At 46.1% G+C, this 27345-nt stretch overlaps 1 protein-coding gene across 1 annotated transcript; it reads right to left on the reverse strand.

Annotated features, from left to right (window-relative positions):
- Position 1: 1 nt before the first annotated feature.
- On the reverse strand, positions 2 to 27345 carry LOC120903025. Its single transcript, XM_040312205.1, has 5 exons — positions 26393 to 27345; positions 4556 to 4803; positions 3712 to 4490; positions 1778 to 2182; positions 2 to 1709 (listed from the first exon to the last, which is right to left on the reverse strand). Exons 2-5 carry the CDS (start codon positions 4602 to 4604, stop codon positions 798 to 800), a joined length of 2145 nt encoding a protein of 714 aa, XP_040168139.1. The 5' UTR covers positions 4605 to 4803; positions 26393 to 27345; the 3' UTR covers positions 2 to 797.

The raw sequence follows: 27345 nt of genomic DNA on the forward strand, positions 1-27345 counted from the left end.
TTCATCATTTTTCCAGATCCGATGTTTTTATTCGCTCATTGGCTGTGTGCTGTGCGTTGGCTTCACATATTTCTAAAGAGCTACCACAAGAGTTTTGCTGCGTACAGGCGCTATGTTGTATGCAATACCTTTTTTAATATTATTATTACCTTACTATGTTCACCACCCCATCATCATCATGACCCGTCGTCGGTTTACAGTTACAGGCCTCTCCGTAACCCATTTTTTCCTATCTCTACCCTTACGTCGAACGACGGCCAGGCAGCTCCCACATTTAAAGTATCGTATTAGTAATACCATATACATAATGATAGTGTAAGCGAATGACGCATTTTTGCCACAGAACTATGTCTAAGTACCGGTTTTGGTTGTTGTTTTTTTTTTCCTTTTTGCTTGAGATGCTTGAAACACACGTAAAGCTTATAGAAGAGAAGGTTCTACAGTACAGCCCTAACACACGCTTTGGTTTGATTCTATACCCTTCCGCACTAAAACTACTGAAATGCTCTCAAACACATGGAACGATTAACACAGGTGTCTTTACTGTTGTTCTTGAGATCTTTCTCTCTCCCGCCTAGTGCGCGAGATGACTGTGTCCTTACTTACTTGCATAGGCAAATCCTGTTCAACGATTAAAACCTAAACTCCCTCAAAGCCATGCACACGCACACACGCACACGGAGACAGACAACTACATCCACATCTACTAGCGGAGTTTAATTGTAGTATTGCACATTTGAAAGGGGAACTATTTACACAATGCATTCAGCTCGTTGGGCCACAGCAATCCACCCATCCTACCACGGACGCCACGTGGGTGCGTGCAGCCCGTCCACCGTGCTCGTGCTGTTGCACCGTTCGCTGCTACCGCCGCTCGCATTGCTGCTCGTCGGCGATCTTCGATCCTCGACCGATCGTGGGCTTAAGCTGCGCCGCTCCTCCAGATACGGCGTGTGGGATGGATCTGGCCGGGCGGCCGGCATCGGTACATCCCCGTCCGAGGACGATTCCTTCTTGACGCTGTGCGGGCTTCGGCTGCCATTGGCGCTGGCCCGGCCGTCCGCTACGTCCGGTTCGCTAGTCAGCCCCGGTGAACCGCTGGACGGTGGTTCACTTTTCACCGAACCGGCCGTATGATGCACGGCATGATGTTGCTGCTGGTGGTGGTGTTGCTGGTGATGGTGTTGATGATGCTGCTGCTGCTGCTGATGATCGTCGATCTCCATCTTGGTGACGGGTGGCACGGTTGGGACTGGCGTGACCGAGGACGACGGCGGTCCACACTCCACCTTCGGTGGCATCCCTTTCGCCATCAGCGCGCGCACATCGGTGAGGCTGAGCTTGCTGATCGAGTCCGGTATGCCGAGCGACTTCTTGTACAGCTCCCAGTAGCCTTCGTCCACGTTGTCGGGCAGGGCGTGCAGGCTGCCCAACATTTCGGCGGTCATCTTTTCGTGTGCCAGCACGGCCGCCTGCCGACGGTTCTGCTCGATCAGCGTTTCGAAGTCGGTGCTGGAGAGGGAAGCGGCTGCGGCAGCGGCTGCTGCAGCGGCCGCCGCTGAGTGGTGATCGAGCATGGGCGGCGTGCTGCCGAGCCCGAGGGCCGTCGCTAGTTGGATGTAGTGGTCGGGAAGGAGCAGCGCTACCTGGCTCTGGGGTGGATAACCGGCGGCTACCGGCTGTGGTACCACGGCACTGTGCTCCGAGTGCTGGGGAGGAGAAAGCGAAATGCTTCATGAAATAACGATCAAAAGGCAGGAATAGGTAGCGGTCTTACATTTGAAACGTCCTTATCCGACTCTAGAATGCCTCCGGCTGGTGAAGGAGTCGGGGAAGAGACGGCTGATGATGCGGTAGAGTATCCGTTGGCAAGCAGTGCGGCCGCGGTGCCCGGTTCGTGCTTGATCGCACTCGGATCGATCCGACAGTTCTTCAAGCTTGCCATCTCGATCGACAGCTTGCCGTGCTGCTGATGATGGCCGAGCATCATTTTGTTAAGTGCGGCCGCGGAATGACTGCTGGCAGCGGCAGATGTTGTTGCGATCTCGCTGCCGTGGATCATGTCTTCCAGATTGGCCACCGAAACCGTTGCCTGCGGGTGATGGTGCCCGGTTGGCTTGGCGCTGTGCACTCCGATTGTGCCACCGCTCGTACCTCGATTGTTGTTTTCGTCTTGGTGCAGCTGCAAGAAGGAGAAGATTGGAGATATGTTAAAAGAAACATCTATAAAGTATGCAATTGGATCTGCCTGCCAGTTATGGTTCATTGACAAAAATGGTAGCGGAATCAGTGGCTGAATCGAAGTAGATACTGCATAAATTCCTGAACTAGGGACAAGTTCGCGATCCTTTCCATGAGACCAATTCAAGTGAAATTTTTGGTTCGGAATAAAAAAGAAGCAGTTTCAGGACTGATATATGTAGGAAGTAGTCCTAGGATCAGTGCGGGGATGGGACATATTGATGATGATGATGATAAGTCAAATATCTTACTCCAATACAGAATTGAGAAGGATGGAAGTATCTTTACGATAATATTATTCTAAGGTAGTTTTTGAATAAAATAAAAAACTTAGGAGCAAGTGGTGACATCGAACGTCATTCAAAAGAATCCACCGAGTCATACACACAACCAAGACGACCGATTAAGTTCCATCAAGAAAAAATGGGTTCTGGATCAATCCTTGAAGAGGAATGTATTCCAGGACTGGTATGGGATTATTCCAAGTTGCAGGACTGTCAGGGATTTTGTATCAGTTCCAAGATCAGTTAAGGTTTTAGAGCAGTTTCGGAACCGTTAAGGTTTCGGAGCAACTTCAAAGGTTAAAGATCAGTTCCAGGGCCAGTTTGGGTTAAAGATCTATTCCAGGAAAGGCATGAGTTAAGGATTAATTCCAGTTTCGATAAAGCATCAAGATTATTTTCAGGATCACTATGTCTACAGTATTTGTTCCAACTTCTGCATGAGTTCTCGTAACGGTATGAGTTCTGGATCAATTCTAATAATATGCAATCAGGATATGTATCAGCACCTGTACGCCTTATGTATACGTTCCTAGTTTGATATGGGAATAGCATCAAAAAAGGTTTCAGGAATAATAAAGGTTGCAGAACTGTTGGGGATTTGATATCAGTTTCAGGATTAATTTAGGTCCAGGACCCGTTATGGGCTAGAATCAGTTCCATAGCTTATATGGGGTGGGAACGGTGTGGATTAAGGATCAGTTCCAGCACCGATATGGATTTGAGGTCAGTTTCACGATCAGTATGGTTTAATGATCTATTCTAGTATTGGTTCAGGATCAGTATTAGAATTGGTACGGGTAGAGATTTGCTCCTGGATTATTATAGACTCAGTATCGGTTCCAGGAACAGTATGGATTTGTGACATATTTTAGGACCTGAGATTTGGGATCAGCCCTAGAAATGGAATGGATTCAGTATCGGATTCCGGATCAGTACGGATCTAGAACCAGTTCCAGGTATGATATGGGACCGAAATAGATCAATGATCAGTTCCAAGACTGGTAGGAATGCAGCACTGAGTTGGATTCAAGATCACTTTGAGGTTCGGCGTTGCCCCAAGATAAGTTTCACTTTGGGATTACTTGGAAACTTAGAAGAGAGAAGAAAGAAAAACATTGCACACACCCAGAATTTATGACATCAACAAGAATTTTAAAACTATATCCAAAAATGTCCAAAAACTTACCAAAGACGTTGACTTCGGTCCCAGCAGTGCAAGATCGGTCGGTGATCCACGGTACGAGTAAGGGGAGCGTCCAATTTCCCGGTTCGTCTTGCTAAAGTCCAGCGGGTTCGTGTCCTGCGGTACAACACCACCCGCACCACCGTACTCCACCATCAAGTCTTTGGTTTTCTTCAGCCCATCGTACATGGCCGCTCCACCCGCACCAACTCCATCCACCAGCATCTTGCCATCCTGTCCAACGCCTGGCGAAGCGGCAACCGGTGGCAATCCATTCGCTCCCGTCGCCACCGTCTTCGGACAGATCTCCGTATCGATCTCCGCAATGCAGTTGTCCAGATGGCGCAGCAACCGTGCCTTCGACCCAGCGTCCGTCAGCGTCGGTACGCTCGGCAGTGGTGGTGGTTCCGGCGTGGCCAAATACCGTGCCACTTCCCTCGCACAGTCCGTATACCCTGCCCGGTACTTATCGATGCCCGGACTGTCGAGATTGCGGTGCCGCTGGAAGTGCCGCACGGTGAGCTCCAGTATGTCCGCCTTCTCGAGCTTGGAGTGTTTCGTCTGCCCGTCGCCCGACTTGCTCTTGACCGTCGACTCGAGGATGAGGGCCTTCAGGATGGCCAGGCTCTGGTTGATGCGTGCCCGTCGTCGCTTCTCCATCAGTGGTTTGTTGGTGCGTTTCAGTGGATCCTGCGCCGCGTGTATCAGACCCGGTGCGGTGGTGCCGGTTTGGCTGGCTAGGTGACTGTCGAGCTTGGACGAGATTGCTGTTGCGCTTAACTCTGGTGGAATAGAAGGATGATAAGAAAGGCGAGAAGGGAAACGGGAATGCAAGAGAAACACTTACCACTGCCGTGTTTATGATTCTTGTAGTCCTTATCCTTCTTTGCAGTCATTTTACGGTTGCTCGCGATGGCGTGGAAATAAATAAAAACTCAAATAACTCCGGCCGCGCACTACGTGTCGACTGGCATGCCGGGTGTGGTTTGTTTTTCCTTTGCTGTTGCCACAGAGCGTCACACGGGTTAGACAGTGTTGAGAGACAGACGGGGGGAAGACTGACCGACTGGGTCAGGGTGACAATGGGCAGGAGAGCTGGAAAAAGAAGCAAGTATTGAGACCGTTAAAAATGTAATATTGGTTAGCTGGGTTATTGGAAACATGTGGGAGATGTTTAAGTGAATGGTTGATTGTTTAATATCTTATCATTAAATGTTTCAGTTAAAATAATTAATTTTATAAGAACATTTTTCGTATCCAGAGCTTTCAAAATCAGCATTTTTACAGCTACATTAGCTAGAAGCATAAAAAATAGCTCCCGCACTAAGGAAACGTTAATTGCACTTTCAATAAAAGTACCCCATGGGTCATTAGACAAAATTTGACCCTGTTCTCACCGATAGCCATCAATAGAAGCATCAACGAACGGCACCCCGTATCATCTAAAACGGCACTATTAGACAACAATCAGAGCATCGAAAGAATGCCCGAAGTATCAAATGGCCGACAACCCTGAGTGATTTGAGGTTCGAAAGGAAGCTGAAAATGAAGACCAAGAAACAAGTGGCTAGATTGCTGCGTTAGTTTGGCCGGGAGATCAATGCAACCGGCCAAACAGTGAAATAGCAACATTCCCCAGCTGCTTGTCCCATCCGAATTTTCTGCAAAAACACTACTCTAACAATTTTGTCGCGAAAAGTTAGGAGGAATGGATAAAAAATGAGGTCGGGCTGAAAAACAAGCCTGCACGCATGCCTTTGTCCGCCATGGCGAAAATTCCGGATAACTGACAACAGACAGCTCGCAAGGTCGATTATTTATTTTTGCAAATAATTTTAGCGAATAACCTTTCAAAGTATGTAAATGGAAAGAAATGATCTCACATAGTTTTTTTTTTACCGCCAGCCAATACAAGTCCTTTTTTAATTCAAACGTTAACACTCACTGCGGCACGTAGCGCAACGGTTTCTTTGTGTACCGCTGTACAAAAATAGCTTACAAAACCGACCACGAGAGGCGCTGCGGTCGAATATTCACGCTCTGCTCGTGTTCCACGTGTTGTGATGTGATGATGAAAAACACGCGATTTTAATCAAAATGATCCATTTTAAATTTCAAGAAAGTAGAATTAAGTAAAAAATATATTTTAGCTCACTAGTATTTACTTCTTAAAAATAAATAAAAAGTCTATTAAAATGGGTCATTTTTACAAGCGACTAAGCGTCTCCATCGAGCTTGCGAACCAAATGCAACACGCTTACACGCGGTTTGCAAACATGCAGTCTCCTTCATTTGCCAAAGTAAAACCAACATTTGCACCGTTTAACCGTGCACAGTACTTTTAACCCGGCAAAACACCGGTTAATTAGCCTTTCACACGGTTGCAACTTGCACCGGCGTCACGCAAACGGTGGAGTGGGACGCGGAGGTTTTGTGTATACTCAAACCATCCCAGCCAGAAGAAGCCGCAGCGCATTGCAACGTAAATTCCAACGCAAAACGTACAACCGTGCATTCCTGCATAGCAGACGTAGCTGGCTGACCCAACGACTATGACCATGAAGGCAGGTCAGCATCCCGTGGGAAGGTGGCATGCGAGATGCGGGCTCTCTACGAGCACGGTGTGCCACATACACGCATGCAAATTCATGGCGCAAAATTCGTTTTGGAATGACTGCACCTTTAGGTGCCCCACTAGGAGGAGGGAGACGCGAGGCGTTCATGCGAAAATGCGTGATTTTCCACACTCTCATGCAAAGGGTGTGTTTTATGTTTTCGCTTTCTTTCTTACCCCATCTGTGGTGCAGTGCGTTCGCAACCTACACAAAGTGCAACATTCCTGCAGATTCTCCCACCCAAACCCACACACACACACCTGGGAGGGAGGGAAAAAATGCTCATGGGGTGTGTTGCTTACGGGCCATCTATCGAAGCGCGCCAGACCTTAGCCTTTTCAAAGTGCGAAACGAACAGCAAGCACACGCCCCGGCGCACAAAGGGGATTCGCGCACTTTGTCGGCTTAGTTTTGCTGGCAATTGCAGTCAGTGTGTTGTGTTGCCTTGTTCCTTGGTTGGCTTTGTTCGGTCGCGCTTTGGGTAAGGAAAACTTTGCTGAGAAGGAGGAAGCAGCCAGACAGGCACAGTTAAAGCAATTTGTTTTCTCAAAATTCAACCAGACGTCAATGGAAGCTTTATTTTGGTTTTTATTTAAAAATATTTTTCTTGAATTTATCGAAAGTTTAGTATAATTACAGCGAAAAGTTTTAATAGTTTTAAACCTCTGCTGAAAATAAATATGATTTTAAGGAAAGGTAAATTATCAGTAAATTTGTAACTCTATTTTTAATCAAGTTGGAAGCACTTTGGACAAACGCTGACGCCTCTCCACTGTCCTTCACACACGATCTACAGACCCATTGCCGTGAGGCACGCGATCGTACATCTTCCCGTGTCGTTGTTTACGTGATAAGTCTTTCCCTCAGTCTGCCCACCACCATGGAAACGGTGACTCATTCTCTGGCAACCGATACTGTACCGGGTTTGCTCCAACGCTCGGAGACACTTTTCCGTGCAGGTCGGTTTTTTTGTATGCGGTTGCACCTATTGTACATTCATACAAAGCAGGAAAAGAACAGAAAAAGACGGTAGAGAAGAACCATGTCCCGGAAAGGCCACATTAGACCGGTGAAGAGACACACAATTGGCACACAATTTCCTCTTGGATGCTTTTGAGCGGTTTTCCTTTTTTTCGTTCACACTCTTACTCTAAAATAAAAATCCCACAACCTTTCGTCGTACGAGCGTACGGGGAGCTAATCTCGGGAACGTGTGATGTTGTGTTCGTTTTTATGTTGTTTTTTTTTTTTTGCAGTGGAGGTTTTCGTTCACACCGTCTGTTTGGCAGACACATACCCTTCGCACACACGCGTACGTTAATTGTACGCATCGTCAGCCTGTCGTCAAGCAGTCTTGTTCCACCGCACTCTTGGATTCACTTGCAGGCGGAACAAAAAAAACAGGTGTTGATTACAGCGAAATGTGCGAGCCACCCGAACGGTGGATACTGACTGAATGGTGTTCAAGGGGAGAGGTGCTGTTAATCGTTTGAAAATGTAATTTATTTATGTTCATTTTTTACACGTTGCATAACTATTTTTAAGCAAATTCGTGCAAATACAACAACGATTGAATGTACTTTATACAAAAACATAACTATCAATTTAGAAAAGGTTAGACTGATGATTAGCCATTTCTTAAATATAATATCAATCAAGCATCATTTTGAACAATTAAAATATCAATTGCCAACATTCATTGAAAACAAATTCCACTTTCGCTTACATGCATGCTGGAAAATGTAACTTATCTCGCTAATATTCACATCTGACTAATATTTTGTGTTCAGAGTTACAGTCAATTTCCTCTAAACTGCACCTTGAACTTGACTGTTTGGATTAGAGGGGATTATTAACATTAAAAGGGTGGAAGAAACGAGTGCTTGAAGAAGAAAGAAGAGTCAAACATGGTTTACAAACGAATTTTTGACAGCTGGTACTGAAACCTGCAAATGTGTTTGCAGACTAGAGAATGGAAACACAATGGAAACACTAGAGGGTTGCAGAAATATAGGAGATTTTTCGGGTTAAAGATGCTCAAAATGAAGGGGATGTTTAAATCGTTCATATTACAAACGTTTTCCGAGTTAGAAAGAGTGAGTGATTACAGAGCGTCTTCAGTACATTAAATTTCCAATCTCAGTTTTCTTCGTCATCCTTTTATTCTTGTTTTTTAGGATCGAGCTTGGATTTGTTTTGAGTTTTTTTTAAATTTTGGCTTTAATTTTTTTAGTTTGTTTCTCTTTTTCTTTTGATTTTTCTTTACCTTTTTTATTTTCTTTTTTTCCTTACTTCTTCTTTCATTTTCATTTGTCTATTTTTCATTTCCACTTTCTTCTTATCCCTTCTCATTTTTTTTCTTGAGTTTCCTTCTTCGATGTAGTACAAACTATGAATAAACCATGTCAGTCATGTCTGAAAGCCTGAAATTGGCCGTCATGATTTATAAAACATCAGACAACATGAAACATTCGCAACAATTAAAGACGTTTAATAACAAATTCATTAAAAAAGGACCACAAAATTAGCTTCATTAAAAGCATGTGAGCAAAAATTTAAAAGAGCGTGGCATCGCAATGAATGACGATAAACGTTCAATGCTCAGTTAGTGCCTTCAAAGCATCCAACCATCGAACGAATGTGATTGAAATTATATTTTTTTCAAAAACCACCAATTTAACCTTGAACTTAAGATTTGATAAATCATCATTCCTATGTTCAAGCGAGAAAGGGTCGTCGTTAGCTGTTAATTCCAATGCCTCTCAACAGCACTGCTCCGAATACGACCGAACGGCATCACCGGCAAAGCAAATTCCTAATCCATGTTGTAATTAAACAGTTAAAGGCTCAATTCCAATGATAATTTGCACATAGGTCGCTCGACGTGACATGGGTTGCCGGGGAGGGGGGGAGTGCTCTTGTATCTCTGCTTGTGCCTGCTAGGATTAGCCGGTACAGCCCGGCACGGGTTGACATGCCGGCCGGCAACACTTTCCTCCGCCCACTGACATGTGGCGGAGCAAAATATGAGTCTCATCCTCATCCGCAATCCCCGACAGCGACTTTTGCAGGCACGTGGCTCCCTTTCCGGGTGCCGAAGGTCCTATAAATTATCCCATCTAATTAACCAACCGTCTTCTCCGCTCTCCCGTTGGCAAACGCGGGCGGGTGGGAGGGTTTTAGGCCGAACCACGCTGACCTGCATCAAACCACGGCCGTTCCACCGGCCTCCAATCGCACTGGCCCCGCACTGGGTGTCTGTCGCATCAGACCAACTTTCGAGCGACAGTCACATTAAAGTTTATTCGAAACAGTCGCCCACACACCTGACCTGCTGGGCTGGGTGAAAATCCTCCTACCCACCCACCCACCCGCTTGGCCCCATTCGCTTGGGACAATTTATCATCCGCCGGTTGCGATGTCACCAGAGAAGGACAGAACACACCCGTGCGCACCAAAACTCGCTTGGCGGACTCGCCCGCCCTTCCTGCACCGGTCAACTCCGGTTCGTGCTTCCCTTTCTGCGTCGCTGGTGATAAATTTAATTTTCCAACTTCCAACCCCGCCCAGGTCCCAGGTGGAAGGAGGGATGGTTTGGAAGCTTTTGCTCCCACTCGGTCGGTCTCGGGTGGGAATGATGTTGTTTTTTCATGCCCTTCGTTTCTCTCTCCTACTCACTCTCACTCTGTATGTCTCTCCTTCTCCAAAACAGTCCCACATTGTAGGGAAGGTTTTTACACAGTGTATATTACAGTTCGCGGAACGGAAAGGCCACCCACCTCCGGCACGCTTTCCCCCGAGACCACAAAACGGTAATCGTTGTCGGTGATCGTGGTGGTGGTGAAGGTGGTGAAGGTGGAGGACGCAAAGCGGTTGGGCAATTACTGGAAAACTAAGTTTCCGTTTTGCGGATGCGGAAGCGAAGAGGGGTAGGGGTGGGCGTGGAATTTTATGGGACGCGATGGGTTGAATTCTGGGACCTGGGGCGTGTGGGGTGTGCCGGAGGAGGGTGTAGGTTAAACGAGGGCTCTACGAGGAGACGCGTCGTCGTCGTCGTCGTCGTCTCTCGCTGATTAATTTAACTACAGCGGGAGGAAAGGAGCCGGACGGTGGCGTGGTGTTTGGTGCGGGTGTTCGGCCGCATCGTTTCGAAGGGGAATTAGAGTGAGAGTGAGACTAATCGAAAATAATTTACCAATAAGTAAACATGTAGTGCGGTTTGCGGGGTTTTTTGAAGGAAGAGTACGAACAAGTGGAAATCGAGAGATAAGGCGAGGACTCAACTGGATTAACTGCAAGACTACTTTAAAAATTGACAGCTTTTCGGTGAAGTCTATGCAATGATTGTTTTTATAGAGTAAAATTTATATTTGCATTTGTTTTATTTATTATAAATGTATTAATGTCCTGATTGTAAGTAAATGCCTCAAAAATTAAATGAACATTACGCCAAATAGGATATTGAAATCATTTTCTGGAATATTTTCCAAGGATACCGGGCCACTGCGTTTAGAACTATTAAGGATATTTGTTGGGCTCTTTAAGACAAAATTCGAAGAGTTTGATGTTTGAGACTTTCTTCTTCTTTTTGTTATTTTGGTTTGATAACTGTCGTCAGTGGACAAACGATGGCTTAGTCACTGATGGGCTGTCTGAGAGTGATTGGTTCGTCCTTAACCTAGATTTAATTCAGCCTTATTGAGATTTGAATACACTTCAAGGAGACCAGTTAGTATGGCTTTCTAAATGAAGGTACAACGTATTACTTTGTGTAAATCATACCTTGAAATCAATAGGCTGAGTTAGTCTTATCACGCAGCTCGCATCTCGTTCATATCTCTTTTCAATAATTATTTATTAAGGCAAGGGATGACATCGGATGTCATAGTCTGCGTTGCGACTCATAATACTCAGAAATACACAAAATCTGGACGTAACGATGCCGGTTGCGAGCAGTTTATCGACCCAGCAGTACAACAATATTAGCAATTTAATCGAGAACATCCAGAATAAGGTAATATATTGTGTAAGTAAACCTCCACTAGCCTGAGATGTTGGATAGAAACTACAAAAAAAAAAAAAAAAATAGAATTGCCTGTTAGCTTTCTGCTATAATTTGTAAACATTACGGCCGGGTCGTCCCTAGCTAATAATAAACCAATATATAAATACATATACAATGCGTTCCAGACAAAGTTATCAAAGTGGTGGTTTCACAATGGTTGATAAGATCTCAAAATATTTCTTATATTTTGTTCCGTTTGGAAGAAATATATCCCAATCTTTACATTGGGCCTAAGCCTCATCAAGCCGGTCTCGTGGTAGAGTCGTCAATTCTAACGACTTAATAACATACCCGTCATGGATTCAAGCCCCGAATAGACCGTGCCCCCATACGTAGGACTGACTATCCTGCTACGGGTGATCAATAAGTCATTAAGAGCCAAGTCCACTTCACTAGTGGGTGCAGGCAGGCCTTGACCGACTACGGCTATTGTATCAAAGAAGAAGAAGAAGAAGTTAGCGTTATCAGGCTCTTTAAATCTTATTTTCATAAAGGTCTTGACATTTCTCTATAAAAATGTGTACCGTTATGTATGAAAGTTTTGGACAGCTTCATATTAATTATTCATCGGATATATTCATATAAAGTCCCTGGCCATGCTGCTTTTTAATTTTACATGATTGCCCTGTGTGTATCAATTAAACACGTGTCTGATCCAAAGTAGACACTGTTGTCACGAGGGTCTTTAATAAATACGTTCTGTCGGTCAGTTCACCACTGTTCTTTACCTCCAGTGCTTAGCTGTTTTAGTTCAAATTGACTCTTGTGTAATTTTTCTCACTATCGTCAAATGCCTCATTGGCAACAGTACTTCGGTTTAATGCAACTACAAATGTAGTGTGTATGTGAATGTGAAGATTATAGACTAAATTTTGAGGCTACCCGGAATTTGAACTGAAATAGTGTTGAATTTTTATGAATTTTTGAAATGTTTTAAGTAAAACTATTGTAACTCTTAAGTTGGTTTTAAAATGTTTGAAGGTTTACTTCAGTTCGATGAGTTATGCAGAGGCCGATTTAATTTGAATTAGTAAGAACATATGAAATGCGAAAAATGCCTTCAGTGTCCGTAATTCGAAGCAATACGGTACTTGAGCAGAAAAAACTCTCTTTCATGCATGAATTTGACCTTTTCTAATCCTATGCTTAGATACTAAAAACAAAAAAAAAACACATTCATTCAAAAGAAAAAGTTTCTATCGAGAATTGACATCATTTTAGTCGGCAAATGTAAAGCTCGTCGTAAAAAAAAACTAACTAAACATATAAAAACACCCGCAAATGTGTATGAAAACGGATTAATATTTCACAAACGCACTCCAGAGACTGACTCCGTACACTGGAGTTAGTTCAAATGAAGTACTTTTGATCTCGTTTTTTCCCGAAGAATATGTCTTTACACTAGTGGAACCATATGACACAACTTTTAGAAGAGATTGGGGAGGTTAAACAAATGAGATCTCTTAATGTTATGGATGAAATAGCGATTACATTGGCTTTTCCTCGACAGTTGTACATATCCATTATCAATTCAAAAATCATTTCATTTTTACCTTTAAGCAAATTGCCAAATTTGGAGAATCAACAAGGCCAGATAACTGGAGTAAAGTTCTTTACAGAAACCTTGCAAAGCCATGATGAACGATGGTTAAGCGACCACAACAGAGACTGAGCCGTTTCGGACTCTTAGAAACAGTGTCAAAACCTTAACGAAATCATTGTGATCATTGATTGACAATTAGGTAAGACATTAAAGGTACCGGCACTGTTTTCCCACTAGAGCCTTGATGATCCTTGTTAATGCGAAACCATGCTCTGTGTTAACTCCACGCGCAAAGCTCCAAAACCGCTCCAATTTGCGCTGTGATCTTTGGGAATTTTCCTTCGAAACAACCGCATTAATCAACCAATCACCCGAATGGTACCACCTCGATCGTGACAGCCTCGATCCTGGGGTCCTGATTTTCGATCCTCCCAATTTCTAGCGTTCCGCAAAACCCGCATTAGTGTTGCCTCCACCCTTCGCCAACAAATAAAAAAACCAGAAGAGATAAAGCGAGCACACGGCACGGCGGAAACGCACCTCGCCGCTTTATCGCTTGCGGGGATTTATCTTGCATAAATAATTCTGCCTGCTCGCACCACCACAACCGCTTAATCCGCGGCTGCCAGCTAAGCTTTTCGTTGCAAACAGAAGAAAAAGAAGGAAAAAACCCCGTGAAAAAACGGCCAAAACGAACCGAGCCCTTGTGTTTGGAAGGCTCGACGAAACACCTTCCCCCACCGTCCTCAACATCCATCATCTTAGCGTGGGGCGAATGGGACTGCGAGCTGGGAAATCCGGTCACCTTTTTGCCTCGCTAAGAAGAAGTTAACACCCAGCCAGCGCTCACCCCACCCCTGTGCAAGCCGACCGACGACGTCGACGACGACGGAAGTCATGAAACGATCAACGCAAAGGAACTCCTCCACCACCCTCGCAGCTCCGCGTGTGTTCCGTCAGCTGGCAGCAGGTGCTTAAACCAGCCGGCGAACCCCTCCTCACCTGTCAGAGCAAAGCACCGTCACCGATGGGAAGGATTTATGTGGCCCCCTATCCATCCATCCGCCCGTTCCGCGGACAAGAAAACGTTCGACAAACGTTCGGTTTCGGGGGGTTCGCATGGTGTGATCCCGGGGCGCAGCAAACGGTTACGGTTGACGTTTCGGTATTATTATTATTTTTTACCCCCCCCCCCCCCACCCCCCCGGTCTATCACTTCCTCCACCTCACAGTCTCGTGCGCACAGTGCACGTCAAAAAGGACGACGACGTCGAGGGTTGAGTTGTGTCGTCAACGGACAAATATAAAAAAAAGAACTGGAGGAAGAGAAGGAGAGGGAACAGAAACACACAGCAGAAGGGGGAAGGGTAGGTCGAAACGTAAACCACCACCAAATGTGCCTCGGGGTTACCCGCTTCCCGCTCCTCTCGTGACTGTTGGCGCGGCACCCATTTATCGTTTTCCCGTGTCAAAACCCACACCCACACAGAAACACACGCAGCCGAGTGCGCCCGCTTGATGTCCTTATCAGCAGGCAAAGTCCCCACGGAACCTGCACCCAACCCAGCACTCCTCCCTTCCCTCCCCCCCATTTATTGTAGGGGGCGCCCTGGCGTGCCGGGCATTAAGCAGCAGAAAGCGTTGACGAGTGCGAGTTTCTCTTCCCTTTTCCACCAAAACCCACCCACCCACTCAACCACCCCCCCACATTCCACAAAAGCACTCGAACTCGACTCATGCTTGTGTGTGTGTGTGTGTGTGTGTGTGTGTGTGTGTGTGTGTGTGTGTGTGTGTGTGTGTGTGTGTGTGTGTGTGTGTGTGTGTGTGTGTGTGTGTGTGTGTGTGTGTGTGTGTGTGTGTGTGTGTGTGTGTGCAATGCCACGCGTTCCAGCTCGAGCCGAGCCACACGCTACTGCCACTTATCTGAATCATCACCTTCCGCCGACCGAACTCAAAGTTTCTCTGTGGGTGGGTGGGAGTGGGTGGGAGTGGGTGGGTTTGAGTTGGTGAGGATTATCGGCCAACCGTACCGCACACGAACGCGCGGCGACACTAACGGATGCCTACCCACTCAGTTAGGCGAGTGGGGTTGGTGGGTGGGTGTAGTGCTGGCAAAAAGCGATGGCAGCGATTGTTGATCGCTTTCGGAGCGATCGGGAAGAAGGATAAGGGAGGAAGCGGGGCAGGATAATGTTGGCCTGCGGAAGCGCGGATAATTTGGTCGGGAAACGTGGAAAACGCAAAAATTGGTCCGAGAGGCGGGGGGGGAGGGAAGGACGAAGGCAAGCAAAATTGCGCCATCCCTCCTTCCTTGCCCACACACGGTTACGGTTACGGTTGGAGTAAAACGCTTCCACAACCGTCGCCCCGCGTCTGCTGTGGCAAATTCGTAGCGTCGAGGGAATTTTCCTCCCTGTTTGTGGCGCAAGGGGTGGGTGTGGGTGGGCTCAACATCGCGCGCGCGTTATTCACCCTCGTTAAATTCAGCACACCGTGTGGCTTGACGCTCCCTGTGCTGTGTGTGCTGTGTGTGTGTGTGTGCCACCACTCGTCCTCGTCGTCGTCGTCGTCGGCAGCCGTGGTGGAGTGGGAAATTCCTGGTAATCGTTTTTGGGTGTGGGGGACGGGAGTGGGTGGGAAGGGTGTACACGCGCGCGCTAGCGCACCATCCTATAAAACTCACACTCCACCCCCCCCCCCCACCGAGCTCGATTTTCCCGCACACAACAGCAACAACAACAACACAGCGAACGGAACGGAACGGAGCATAAAAGTGGGCGGAGGGCGGAAGAGAAACGGTCGCCACGCTTACGCTGCTTGTTGGCACACCACCACCGACAACAACAACACCAACTGCTGCTGCTACCGCCATAAGAGGGTGTAGAAAAGGCGAAAAAAAGAGGGAGTGGGAGTGATGAACGGAAAAGCGAAGGAAGGAGGGAGCAAAAAAGAAAAAAAAAAAGAATGCAGGAAAAGCTAGCACGTGGCGCAGGGTGGGGGAGGGCACGGGTGTTCGGTTGCATGAGCGCAAACATCGCACGTTTGTCGTGAGGTGGTGGGGAAGGTAGGGAAGGAGAGAGGAGAAGATTGGTGGTGGTGAGACCAGTGCCAGACGATACGGCAAAGCCAACCGCCACAGGAAACGGCAATAGCAACGGAAGCGCAACCATCGCTAAGGATGAAAAGCAAATGGGTTTGGTAGGGGGGACGGTGGTGGGGGGTAACCGGTTGGGAGGGGGATAACGATAGTGGTAAAGGCAGGCGTGTGCCACGGGTCTTGCTTTCGGTGCCACGGCGAGCAAATGGCAGGTCCTTTTTGCTCCGTTGCGGAGCGTTCGCTTTGCCTCGGCCGTACAGTGCTTGACAGGTGTTGCTCGACAGTTCGGCAGAAGATTTGGTTTCGTATATTGTTGTTCATTGGTCATGGACAAAATGTCAACAAAATAGTGTACTCATAACCTGGTTTTTTTGTACAAATGTTCTTAAATTTTGTATCAATTTTGGGTAATTTTGAGAAATTTTAAAAAATAGTGACATTTTCAATAAACTTTAATGTTTTAAATATAAATGTTAAAGTTTTAGACCTTTTTTCACTAGAATCATTATCCGTAGCTTTTTATGTAAGTTAAATATACAGGGTTTACGTAGCTAATCCGGCATCATAAAAGCATTGTCGATCATCGTAAATACTCATTAGGGCGACATTAACTCTCGATTGGGCACTGTCATTTATAATCTAGCCTTGTGAATTATGAATTGAGCATAGTACACAATGAAAGTGGACTACTCTGGATTTTCTCCCAAGAATTTTGCGAATAAGAATTTTGCCACCAAAAATCCTTATTGACTGTTTCATTGATTACTATGCCCAATATTAATGAACCCAATATTCACAAGGCCCGAATAGCAATGACAGTGCCCAATTACGTCGCCCGAATGAGTATCTCCGGCGACCGAAAACGCTTTTACGATGCCAGATTGGCTAGGTAAACCCTGTAAGATGCTTCGAACAAACTCCAATCCATATTTATCTTATATTTATTATTATTTATGACTTTTTTGTTATCACATTCTCTGAAATCCCAGTTTTATGAACTACAATCACCGACAAACCGACGTGACACTGGCGTTACAAACGTGTCCCACACGAAAGTACTGTCATTTACCAGTGAGGCGAACACTTATGTCAAAGTAAGCTCTGTTCACTGCTGCTTCGATGTAAACAACTTTTCTAAATACAAATTGCAAAGGAAGTGTGAGGCAAGATTTTGTGAAAAATTTTGTACAAAACACCCAGGAAAATCATTTCATAAGTTTCCAAATCAATGCAAAAGATGTGAGAAGTACATAAAACAATACGCATTGGAATTTGCGAAGAAAATTAAAAAGGGGATTTAGCAGTTTCTTCTCTGTGTCAGTGTAGTAAGCGAATCATTATAGAGATGGCGCTAGTGGTTAACGAATTTTCATTTGAAATAAGGAGACAACTTTTGAAGCTCATTTTGTTCGAAGTGTCACGTCGGTTTGTCGGTGGTGTAAATGCATTGAGTTCGATTGTTATATTTAATGTATTAAGTATTAAGTTAGTATTTCTTCTTCTTCTTCTTCTTCTTCTTCTTCTTCTTCTTCTTCTTCTTCTTCTTCTTGTTTTTCTTTTTCTTTTTCTTCTTCTTTGTCATAACAACTGTTTCCGATTTGTTGGTATTTACTTAGCATTATTTAATTCCCAATGCTAGGTTCTTTTTGTTTTAGATAACTGATGGTACCATTATTGAAAATTATTAACTAAAATTATTATATTAACATTTCAAAATATTTACACTCTTACTTATTTAAAATTGAAAACAAACAAAAACTGATGGATCTTGATGCATACTTTCACACTTTCCCTTATCACACTTTTTTTCAATCAACAACAGCGTGTTGTCAAAAGTGCGTCCACCACTGTGTGCCCGGCCGGCCCAACCACAAACGACTTCTGCCCGACCCAAAGGCCCTAAAAGGCAGCCAAAAACCCTCGACTCTCGAACGGCATGCCTCGAATGGACTGAAACGATGCCCGGGACGAGGCGCGCCGTGCCAAAGCGAGCCCCGGAAACCAAGTCACTCGTCTAAAGTTCCTTCGTCTGCCATAGCGGCAGGACTGCTTTGAAAACTTCCTTCGAGGGTAGGGGGGGGGGCAAGGGCATCACATCAAATTTGCCGCGCCACCGTTCCAGTGGAGGGAGAGAAGCCCACCGAGAATCCAAGTAGCAGCAGCAGCAGTAGCAGCAACAGCAGTAGCAGCGTGTGGCGCCATCAAGTGTGCCCGAGTGTCGTTCCCAAGTGAAAACTATCCTCAACCGACAAACGCACTTGAAGGGGAGACGTTGGAGATGAGGGGGGGGGGGGGAGGGAGTAGAAGCAACAACAGGAGAGTGTTTTTCGTGGTGATGGAAGCAGAGCAGAGGGAGGAAGGGCGAACAGAAGGATGTTTGTGCGAGTCCAACTCTCGACACGCCGCCATACCGAAGGAACTTAGAGACGGGGAACGTTTGGCACTGACTGGGCGCCTCTTTTTCCTTGTTTTTTCCGTTCTTTTCCGTTGCTGTCCCTTTCCATCCCCTCATAGTTACCATCGTCATCGTCGCTGTCGTCGTCGTCGAATTTTTGTGCACACGTACAACAAGCAGCACCACACGTACAGCCAGGGCACACTGATTGTCGGTTGCGGTTGACGACGACAGCAGACGACGAACCTGTGGGTTGCACCATATTTCATGTGTGCTGTGTGTGTGTGCCACCCTCCGAGTTGGCACGGAGTTGCGACAGGGTGTTCGCGTGCCGACCTCAAACTTGTACCGGGGGGTGGGTGGTCACCCGGCCCAAAATCGGCCACCCACGCCGGGCAAAATCCCAATCCAAGCTGAGCGCATTTGGGGGCGACACATTTGCGACACACAGCGCACCACAAACGCACTGAGAGAGAGTCAGAGCCATGGCATGCTGGTACGAGGGTTGGCTCCAAAAGCCTGAACAACACACAATCCCTTTCTCACAATCTCCCTTCGTCACCTCCGAGGGGAAGGTAAACAGAGAAAGACAAACGATTCCCCAAAAATCATGCCCTTCCCACGAGGAGGTCGCTCCGGCTCTGGGAAATCATTTCACCGAAAAAAGGGGCTGCTGCCGGTAGGGCAGCGAGGGAAGCGCGGAAAAGTTGACAGCTGAAAGCCATCGGTCGTCGAGCAGCAGGGAGGACCGCTTGGCCAGTGAAAACGGTACCGGCAGAGCGCAATGATGAGTGAGAAACAACGGTACCGGCCGCTTGACCGCATAATCACAATCGCCATCACCATCATCATCGTCGTCAGGGTGCCCTCGCCTACTGTGCTCAAAATTATCGAGCTTCAGGAGGGACACACACACGTTCGATTGGAAGCGTCGACTGTCGCTCGCTCGCCAGGACACGCAAAGGGCAAACACCGGGCGGGGAAAAGGTGGCCAATTTCCCACACCGTGGCGAGCCAGCGGATAACAAAAAAAAAAGGTAAAAACCGGAAGACGAGACGCGCAAGTTGGGATGAGTTTTCTTTATTCTGTGCACACACGCGGGGAAATGCGGAAAAAACACACAGAGGCGATGAAACTGTCCCGTACCATGCCGTGCCGGTTGTGGGTTTTCCAACGGCAGTCGCAGCGCGTCAGCAAGTTGTTGCTGGAGATGGTGGATTTCGCCTTTTTTTGTTTTGTTGTTTTTCAACTTCCACAAAGAGAAAGCAAAGGAAAGAAAGGGAAGGATAGCAACGATACGGTTAGGGCAACTTGAAACCATGAAACCTCCCGCGGGCGTTCACTTGCCTTTTTCCGGATTATTCCACCCATCCTTTTTATGCTTACTCCCCCTCCGGTAAGGTTGCTGGCGCCCGGGCGAATGAATTACGAGCCGGCGTGGCGTGTGTCCTGACAGTTGACAAACTAAACAACAAAAAAAGGGACGAAAAGGACACCAGCACACACACACATCTAGGTGGTGGAGGCGCTCGGATGCCGATAATTCTTTCTGTGCGTCCGTGCTAAGGAAAAAGGGAGCGGGACCAAAGGGAAAACAAAACAGCAAAAAGGGTGAAAAACTCCCTCGGCAGGACTTTTCTGAGGTCCGAAAAGGGGTGGTTCGGAACCTTCCAGCCATTGCAATTTGCGGCGCAAAAGTCGGCAAACAAACCCATCCTTTGCTGTTCCGTTCCATCCGACAGGGTTCGCTTCTTCCTCCACACACACACACACACACATACATACAGGTCCGTACAGGTGTTGCTTGTGACGGTGTGTTTGTGTTTGTCGGTGTGTGTAAGTGTGCATTTGCTGCTGCTGGCTGGAAATCAAATTGCGGACATTTTCTTCCGCGCGCCGGTACAACGGCAGCGGCGATGCGCGGGATGGCGAGAGAGTGCGCGGCGATGGCTCTAATTAAATTAGAGCGAAACGGAAGCAAACTTCTCCCACCTGCTTGCTGCTGCTCCTGCTCCAGGGCAAAGGGAGAATAAGCCAGCCCAGATCCTTCGCGTAGGGCTGCTGCCGTTGCTGCGCGTTGTGTTCATATCGAAGGCTGCCTCGATGGAGACGGCACGAGGATAAGCTGTTATTTTTCTTAGCATTTTCCCTCCCCACCCAGGTCGTTCTGTTTCGTTTGCTCACCCGCCTGCTACGCTGCAGAAAACAATATCCTTAGCAAAAGTTTTTTTTTGCTGTCCGTTTTCTCTCGTTATGTGTGTGTGTGAGCGGGGGTGCTTTTTTCACCGTGGGCCCGGTGTGCCCGCTTGCCTTCGGTGTTGCCGCCCCCTGGATAGCTAGCCGTATCGTTCGGTATTTTATAGTTCTTTTACTTCCCTATTGCCGTCCTGTCTGCCCCCCCCTGTGAACGGTTTTTGGCTGTCGATTGCTGTTTGGATGCTGCGGTCTGATTTGGATGCCGCTTTGTGCTTTGGGACCTGACCGGACCGACCGGGTGGGGAAAAAACCCCCGCAAAAGAAAAAGGCACCAAAAAACCGATGCCGCCGCTATCGCTTTTCTTTGGCATGCCTTTTTTCTCTCTACTTCTCATTACGGCAAATCGTGGTAAACGTTGGAGCGCTGGAGGTTTTTCTTTTTCCGCGGTACGGTGTGTTTTTCTCTCCTTTTTTCTCTAGCTCTCTTTCTCGCTATGTCTATTGCTGATTATAAATGAATTTGGTTTTTTTGCGGTCAGTGATGGTGGTGGTGGGTGGAGGGTGGGTGGTAGCTGAAGATAAATAGATTTCGTAAGCTCGGCAGCAAATCGAATGGCCAGATAAGGGAAAGGAAAAGTGCACCATAATTGGCATTGTATTGAATTCTGCGCCCGGCAAAAGTCGTGCCAATAATATGGAGTAAAGCGTGTTTGCTCAAAAGCTTGCGTGGGGTTTTGTGAGTGCGATCAGGAGTTTTCCTTTTTGGGAGTAGTTTTACAATGTTCAAAGTAGCTGGAGGAAATAGCATAATTACATACTTTTCTCACCTCTAGGCTTCGTTGTGTATTAGTATATAGAGCGCAATTAATGTTTTACATAATAAATTTAGTGAAAATTATAGAATTGTATTCTATTTGAATATTTTTACAAGTAATTGTTTTTCAATGCTGCAATATTTGTTTACCCAAAAGTAGCTAAATAAGCATAATAAGAAAGCATTTTCAAATATTTCTTGTTACGAACGAAATGTTTTGTCCAAACAAGCCTTGCATTGTTTATTATTTACTCAAATGTTAGCATTCTTCTTTGTATTTTAATTGTGCAATGACCCACGAAATCATGACGGCGTCGTATACGAGGGGATTATAGATCAATTTTGCCATTTAAATGTATACCCTCCGAATGTTACACGATGGCTCAAAATGGGAATCGAACTACGTATCGCCTTATGTGAATAAGCGAGTTACCGATTGTACCATTTGGTAGTCCACGTTGCTAAGCGTAATACATCAATATAAAGCTCCAGGAACAATTTGTATTGAATGATATCATAGTATTAGCTCTTAGAAGAAGCATTAAAAAGCTTCGAAATATTGTTGGACGTTGCCTGCTTTTGAAAAATTGTTTGATAAATGTTTTAAATGCTTTTTTTCTATTCAGGAAGAACGGCTGTATTAATGCCGTGGATAAATGAATATTGAACCTCATCGAGCAGTGACTCAATTGATTATGCTTGCTCTAAAAACATAAAGGTATCTATTATTGCTGAATAGCTACACTTCATCCTAGTATATGAAATATTCACACACACGCACTATTAGAACTTAGTTTTTTTTTCGTTCACAGCAGCAAAAACTCCAACGGTTTGCAAAGAGCCTGTCACACACAGTGCGCGAGTTAATATTTTATTTTACACTATTGTCCGGGAGCGTGCGCGCGTTAGCGATTTGCATAACCTTCAGCTAATAAATACCACATTCCGGCATGGAAAGGGAGTCGAACAAAAAAAACCTTCCAAACCCGATCACTAAACACAAATCTAACCGTTCGCGAATAGGTGGAGAGGGGGTAAAAGAGCGACTCCAAAAAATGTGAAATAATAACAGCAAAATGAAACGAAATAAACACCCCGAGAGAGCCACCCGTTTTTTTCTGTGTTGTTGCTTCGGTCGGCTGGTGGGTTGGTCCGGTGGGTGGGTTCTGCCAGCCAGCACGAATATCCTGGCGCACGCCAAATGCCCTAATGACTCCCCTGCATACTCCCTTCTCTTTCCGATCTGCCCATTTTCCCTCTCTCGTGCGCAGTCGAGTTGAGAAGGGGGAGCAGATCGCTCGGGCCCCGGGACCAAGGGAGGTTAGAAAATGCGCCTACATTGACCGGAAAATAGGCCCAATCAGTGTGCGCCATCACGGTGCGGTTGTGGACGGGTGAAAACGTTGGAGCAAAAGCAGCGTAATGTGGCGATGGGGAGGGCCGGATTGTACCGGGAGTGGAAGGACTGGTGGCAGCGGTCGGGGAGAGTTGAAAGATAAATGAATTCACCGACCCAGAAGCAGACAGGCTGCCGCTGCTGCTGCTGCCAGGCTTTGGTGTCGGGTCCAATGCTGGTCTGGCGGTTGCGTACGACCAGACGGTGCTTTGCACACGGTACAGTGCTTGACAAAGTAAGCCTTACGTGAAATATTTCATGGTTTTAAATTATTTTATACTAAGTGAGTAATTAATTAGAAAATTGTGTATTGACAAGACAGATTGATTAAATTGCTTGACAGATATAGTGTAAATTACAACAAGTATTTTTGTTGAACACAGTGCAAATATTTTACAAAATATATTTTGGCTAAAAACGATTTTCAAAAATAAATGTTATAAAATTTATTTATTTATTTATTTATTTATTTATTTATTTATTTAAATCATATTCTCTTTAAAGATTAAAAATTCAGATAAATGCATTTCGTTACAGTAGTTTTAATCAAACTTACTGTTTATTATACGACATACATAAGTTAAAAACCCACATATTGGTAATAGAAATTACAATTTTACTTGCAAATTTCGATGTTTTGAAGATCGAAATTTAGACCTCTAATAGATTAGAGAAAGTCGTTTATAAGATAAATATGAAAAAATAATTATTTTATCTGAATCAATTTGGTCTAGGAACACTTTGTAATGAAATTATTTTCGTATAAACACTATTAGGAACGAAAAATGCGTTTTGAGAAGGACATAAGCATAGAATTGAACACTTGTGCATTTAAAACAGTGTTCTGTCAATCAAAAACCATTTAAAATTCAGATCTTCTCATCATCACAATTGAGCTCATTACACGTTTTGGTAGAATGATATAATGTTTCAAAATTTAAAAAAAAACCCATCCTCATCCTCCCTAACGTATTCTTTTAACAGCGGTAGCAGTCATTTGAGTGTCAAAATCGCATGAAATCCTCCCTCTGCATCCCGCACCATAAGCCATATTCAAATCTAAACTAATGACCGGAAGCCAAAAATTACCATATCAAAGCAATTGGCGATGGCCGTTCGGCGATTTGTGCGCCTGTTCGCTTTCGACCAAAACCCGATTTTGCATCGTTTCCCGACCCTCCCGATTTTCTAAATCGGCACCAGTGATACGGTAATTGAGCAGCCGCAGCCCCTAATCTATTAGGCAGACAAACGGTGGGAAATGACAAACATCTCCCGAAGGGGTCACCACACCCCAAGTGGGGTGCGCACGCATTCTTGTCACTTACTGTACTGGCTCGAGTTTTCGCAACCAATGCGAGCGAGCGTGAGCACGACAGCAGGACGAGCTGCCAACGCGCACTCCGATAGGCATCGGAGCAGAACCAGCACAACGGTGAACGGGAGGTGTTGCTGATGATTTCGACGTACGATAAAAAAACAAGCAGCGCCCGTCGAGAGGAAAGGGAGACAGTTGACCGGGCAGGTGGAATTTGACGTTAGGTCACGCGCGAACCCAGACCCGAAAAGGATGAAAGGATCTGCCAGCCCAGGGTGGGGGCTTTGGGGACTCGGTTTTGTTGAAGCATGGAGCGACATGCCTGCACGCCAAGCACGCCAGGTACGGGCCAGCAATCAGTGGTATGTGTGTGTGTGTGTCGGTGCGTCCTTCCCGGAAGAACACAGGACACATTCGCACAGTGCAGACAGGAGAGGGAAGCGCTGGTAGACAAACGGGTCAGCCGTCAACATCCTGTCGCACCCATCCCTTTCCTGAGTCGCCTTTCGAACGGATGACAAATAACCGTGCCATGAACTTGTAAATTTTATTCCATTCCGAATGGGATTGGCCCCAGAGAGCGTGTTGGGTTCGGTTGGGTTGGGTTGGGTGGCATCGGAATCAAACCCCATCCTTCATCCTTTACCTCATGCCTCTTCGGTTCAGTGCGAGGCCGAAGCGTGCGCACGTCGTTAAATGGCACGGCTGATGATGATGATGATGGAACGCGCTCGCGGCACGGTTTGCGGACGGCAGCAGGAAGCAGGTGATTATTGGACGGATTTACGCAAGGACACGCCTGCCATGTGGAAACCGTGCCGTTGTGGAAAAAGGAAGGAGTTGGTGGTGGTGGCGGTGGTTTGCGGCCTGATGACTGATTGCTTTAAGTGCTGCCGCCGTGCTGGTGTGTCGGAAAGGAATCGGACATCCTGTCGATGCTGGGCCGCGCGGGCCTGCCATTTGGCAAAGGATTAGTAGGTGACAGGTTGAGGCAGCAGCGAGGCATGCTGGTGCTGGGGTTTGATGAGCCGAATGGCTCCTCGTTTCGTACCGCGCCCTCCAACGAATCTTCCCCGTTGAACGTCAGAATTGTGTTTAACCGATTCGGGTCCGCATTCGGTGGCCGTGCCCATCGGTCCTTGTGCTGTTCGTTGAATGAAGTGTTTTTTTTTTAGCATCGTCCCGTTCGAAAGGGGGTGAGTTTTACACCCTCGTTGACCCTTTTTCTGTGTATTTTTTTTTCTCTCTCTGCTTTCTATTGCTCTCATTAGTCCCGAGGATTTTGGAGGATTTTTTTTTGGTTTTGCTGCTGCTTTTTCTTCATCGCACCACACAACTGTTGTCGTTGTCCAGCAGTCCAGGCAGGAGGGGAGAGGGAAAACATAAAATATTCCCACCCAAAAGGGGTGTTTTTTTTCAATTCCCCTCGTGGGATAAATGTAGATCAAATAAAACGTGAGGTTCAACAAAAAAAAAAAAAGAGTCGAGTGACAGGCCAACCAAAAAAAAGGCAAACACGCAAAACCTCCTCCGGTCGGAAATGGAGCGGAGGGGGTGAGTTGTTAGGTGTGTGTGTGTGTTGAGGATTTTGCTTCCCTAATGGAGGTTCCGGTCGATGGAAATGTTGTAGTTGTTTTTTTTGTTTCATTTTGTTTTGCTTCGTCCTCTCCGTTCTGTGTGCATAGATTGCTTCCGAGGGAGGACAGCGAAGCAAAAACAAACCCCAAAAAGCAAAAAAAGAAGACAACTTAAACCCTCCGTATCTCCGTATCTCCGTCCCTACGGTGTGACCATAAGATAAGATCACCCACCTCACCCCACCAACACTGGCTGTTGACGGAGGGCGAGCGAGCGCGCGCGTGGGTTATGATTTTACGCTCATTTTCTTTTTATGGTTCAAAAGGGGATTAAGTAGCGAAACGGGTGACAGTGCGTTGAGGGGAGAGGAGGGAAGGAAAGCCCCGTCCCTGCTCCTTGCGCAACGCATTCCCATGAGACCATGAAGAGCGGACTGACGCTAATCACCGGCATCGGTCCGAAAACGCCAAAGGATTAGCCAAAGTTCGTGACGTGGTGTACGAGGCCATCCCACCGGAAGCTGGCAAATAGGGACATAACACATCTGTGATCCGTGGTGTGCTGAATAGCAGAGAGGGGAAGAAGGGGGGAGGAGTGTGTGGAGCTTTAGGAGGTGAAGGATTAGGTGCTGAAAGGATGTAAATGCTCGGCATGCTCCTCACCTACCTGTTAGGTGCACAAGCTGGACGACCCCGACTGGACGACGTTATATTCCTGCTAGGCGGAGAAACAACCCGACGGTCTTGACGATGAACGACGATGATAGGCGTTGGCTTTTGGATGAAGACAGATATCACTCACTGCTGCTTTCCCAGGATGCCTTCCTGCCTGGACAGAGCAATTAACACGCTTCCCTGTTATGGGGTGCGGCAGTACAGTAGTAGTATTCCAACGGTTTAGTTGCACTGTTTTTGTTGCTTTGGGTTTGTGTTTGGTGGCTTAGTTTTAGTTTGTGCTTTGTTCATTTGCAAACTCAAACTGTTCACATTCACTTGTTTTTTTTTCTTCTTAAAATGAAACTGCACTGATTGGTTTTTGTTTCTTTTTTCTTACTCTTTACTTTTGTCACTCAGGTTACGATGTCTTAATTCTTTGTTTCTTCTTTATCTGTTTTGCTTCACTGTTTTATCACTTTTCTTGCCTTTACATCAGTTTGCTTCTATTTTTGATGTTTATTTTGTATATTTATCACTCGTTTTTATCACTTTTCTCCCATTTGTATGATTCAATTAGTAATCACACAGTGCTTATGCTTTACGTATATTATTTTTCCAGGATCACTGTTTCATGCCACCACATAAAACCAAACAAACAAACAAAACTTAAACAAAAGCAAACTACACACTTGTGCAGCTATGCAGCACTTGCAACAAGAAACCCCACTTGCTTGTATGCACACAAACAAAACAATAAAAAAAGGAAAAGTACGCCGACAAAAGAAAAACACTCGTGAAAAATGCACACTTGACGGCGTTTGTTGTTCGCGTGTAGAGTGCCAGCGTTTTCGTACCGAAACCCGGCCGAGCGACCTGTTTTGCTAACAAACCTACGGGGGCAACCGTACGCCACCAGACCGAGCGTGCTAGTGACTGACTTGACTGCCGTTGATCCTGTCGCAC

This window comes from Anopheles arabiensis, chromosome 3 (assembly GCF_016920715.1).
Source record: "Anopheles arabiensis isolate DONGOLA chromosome 3, AaraD3, whole genome shotgun sequence".
In the NCBI taxonomy this organism is placed as follows: Eukaryota; Metazoa; Arthropoda; class Insecta; order Diptera; family Culicidae; genus Anopheles; species Anopheles arabiensis.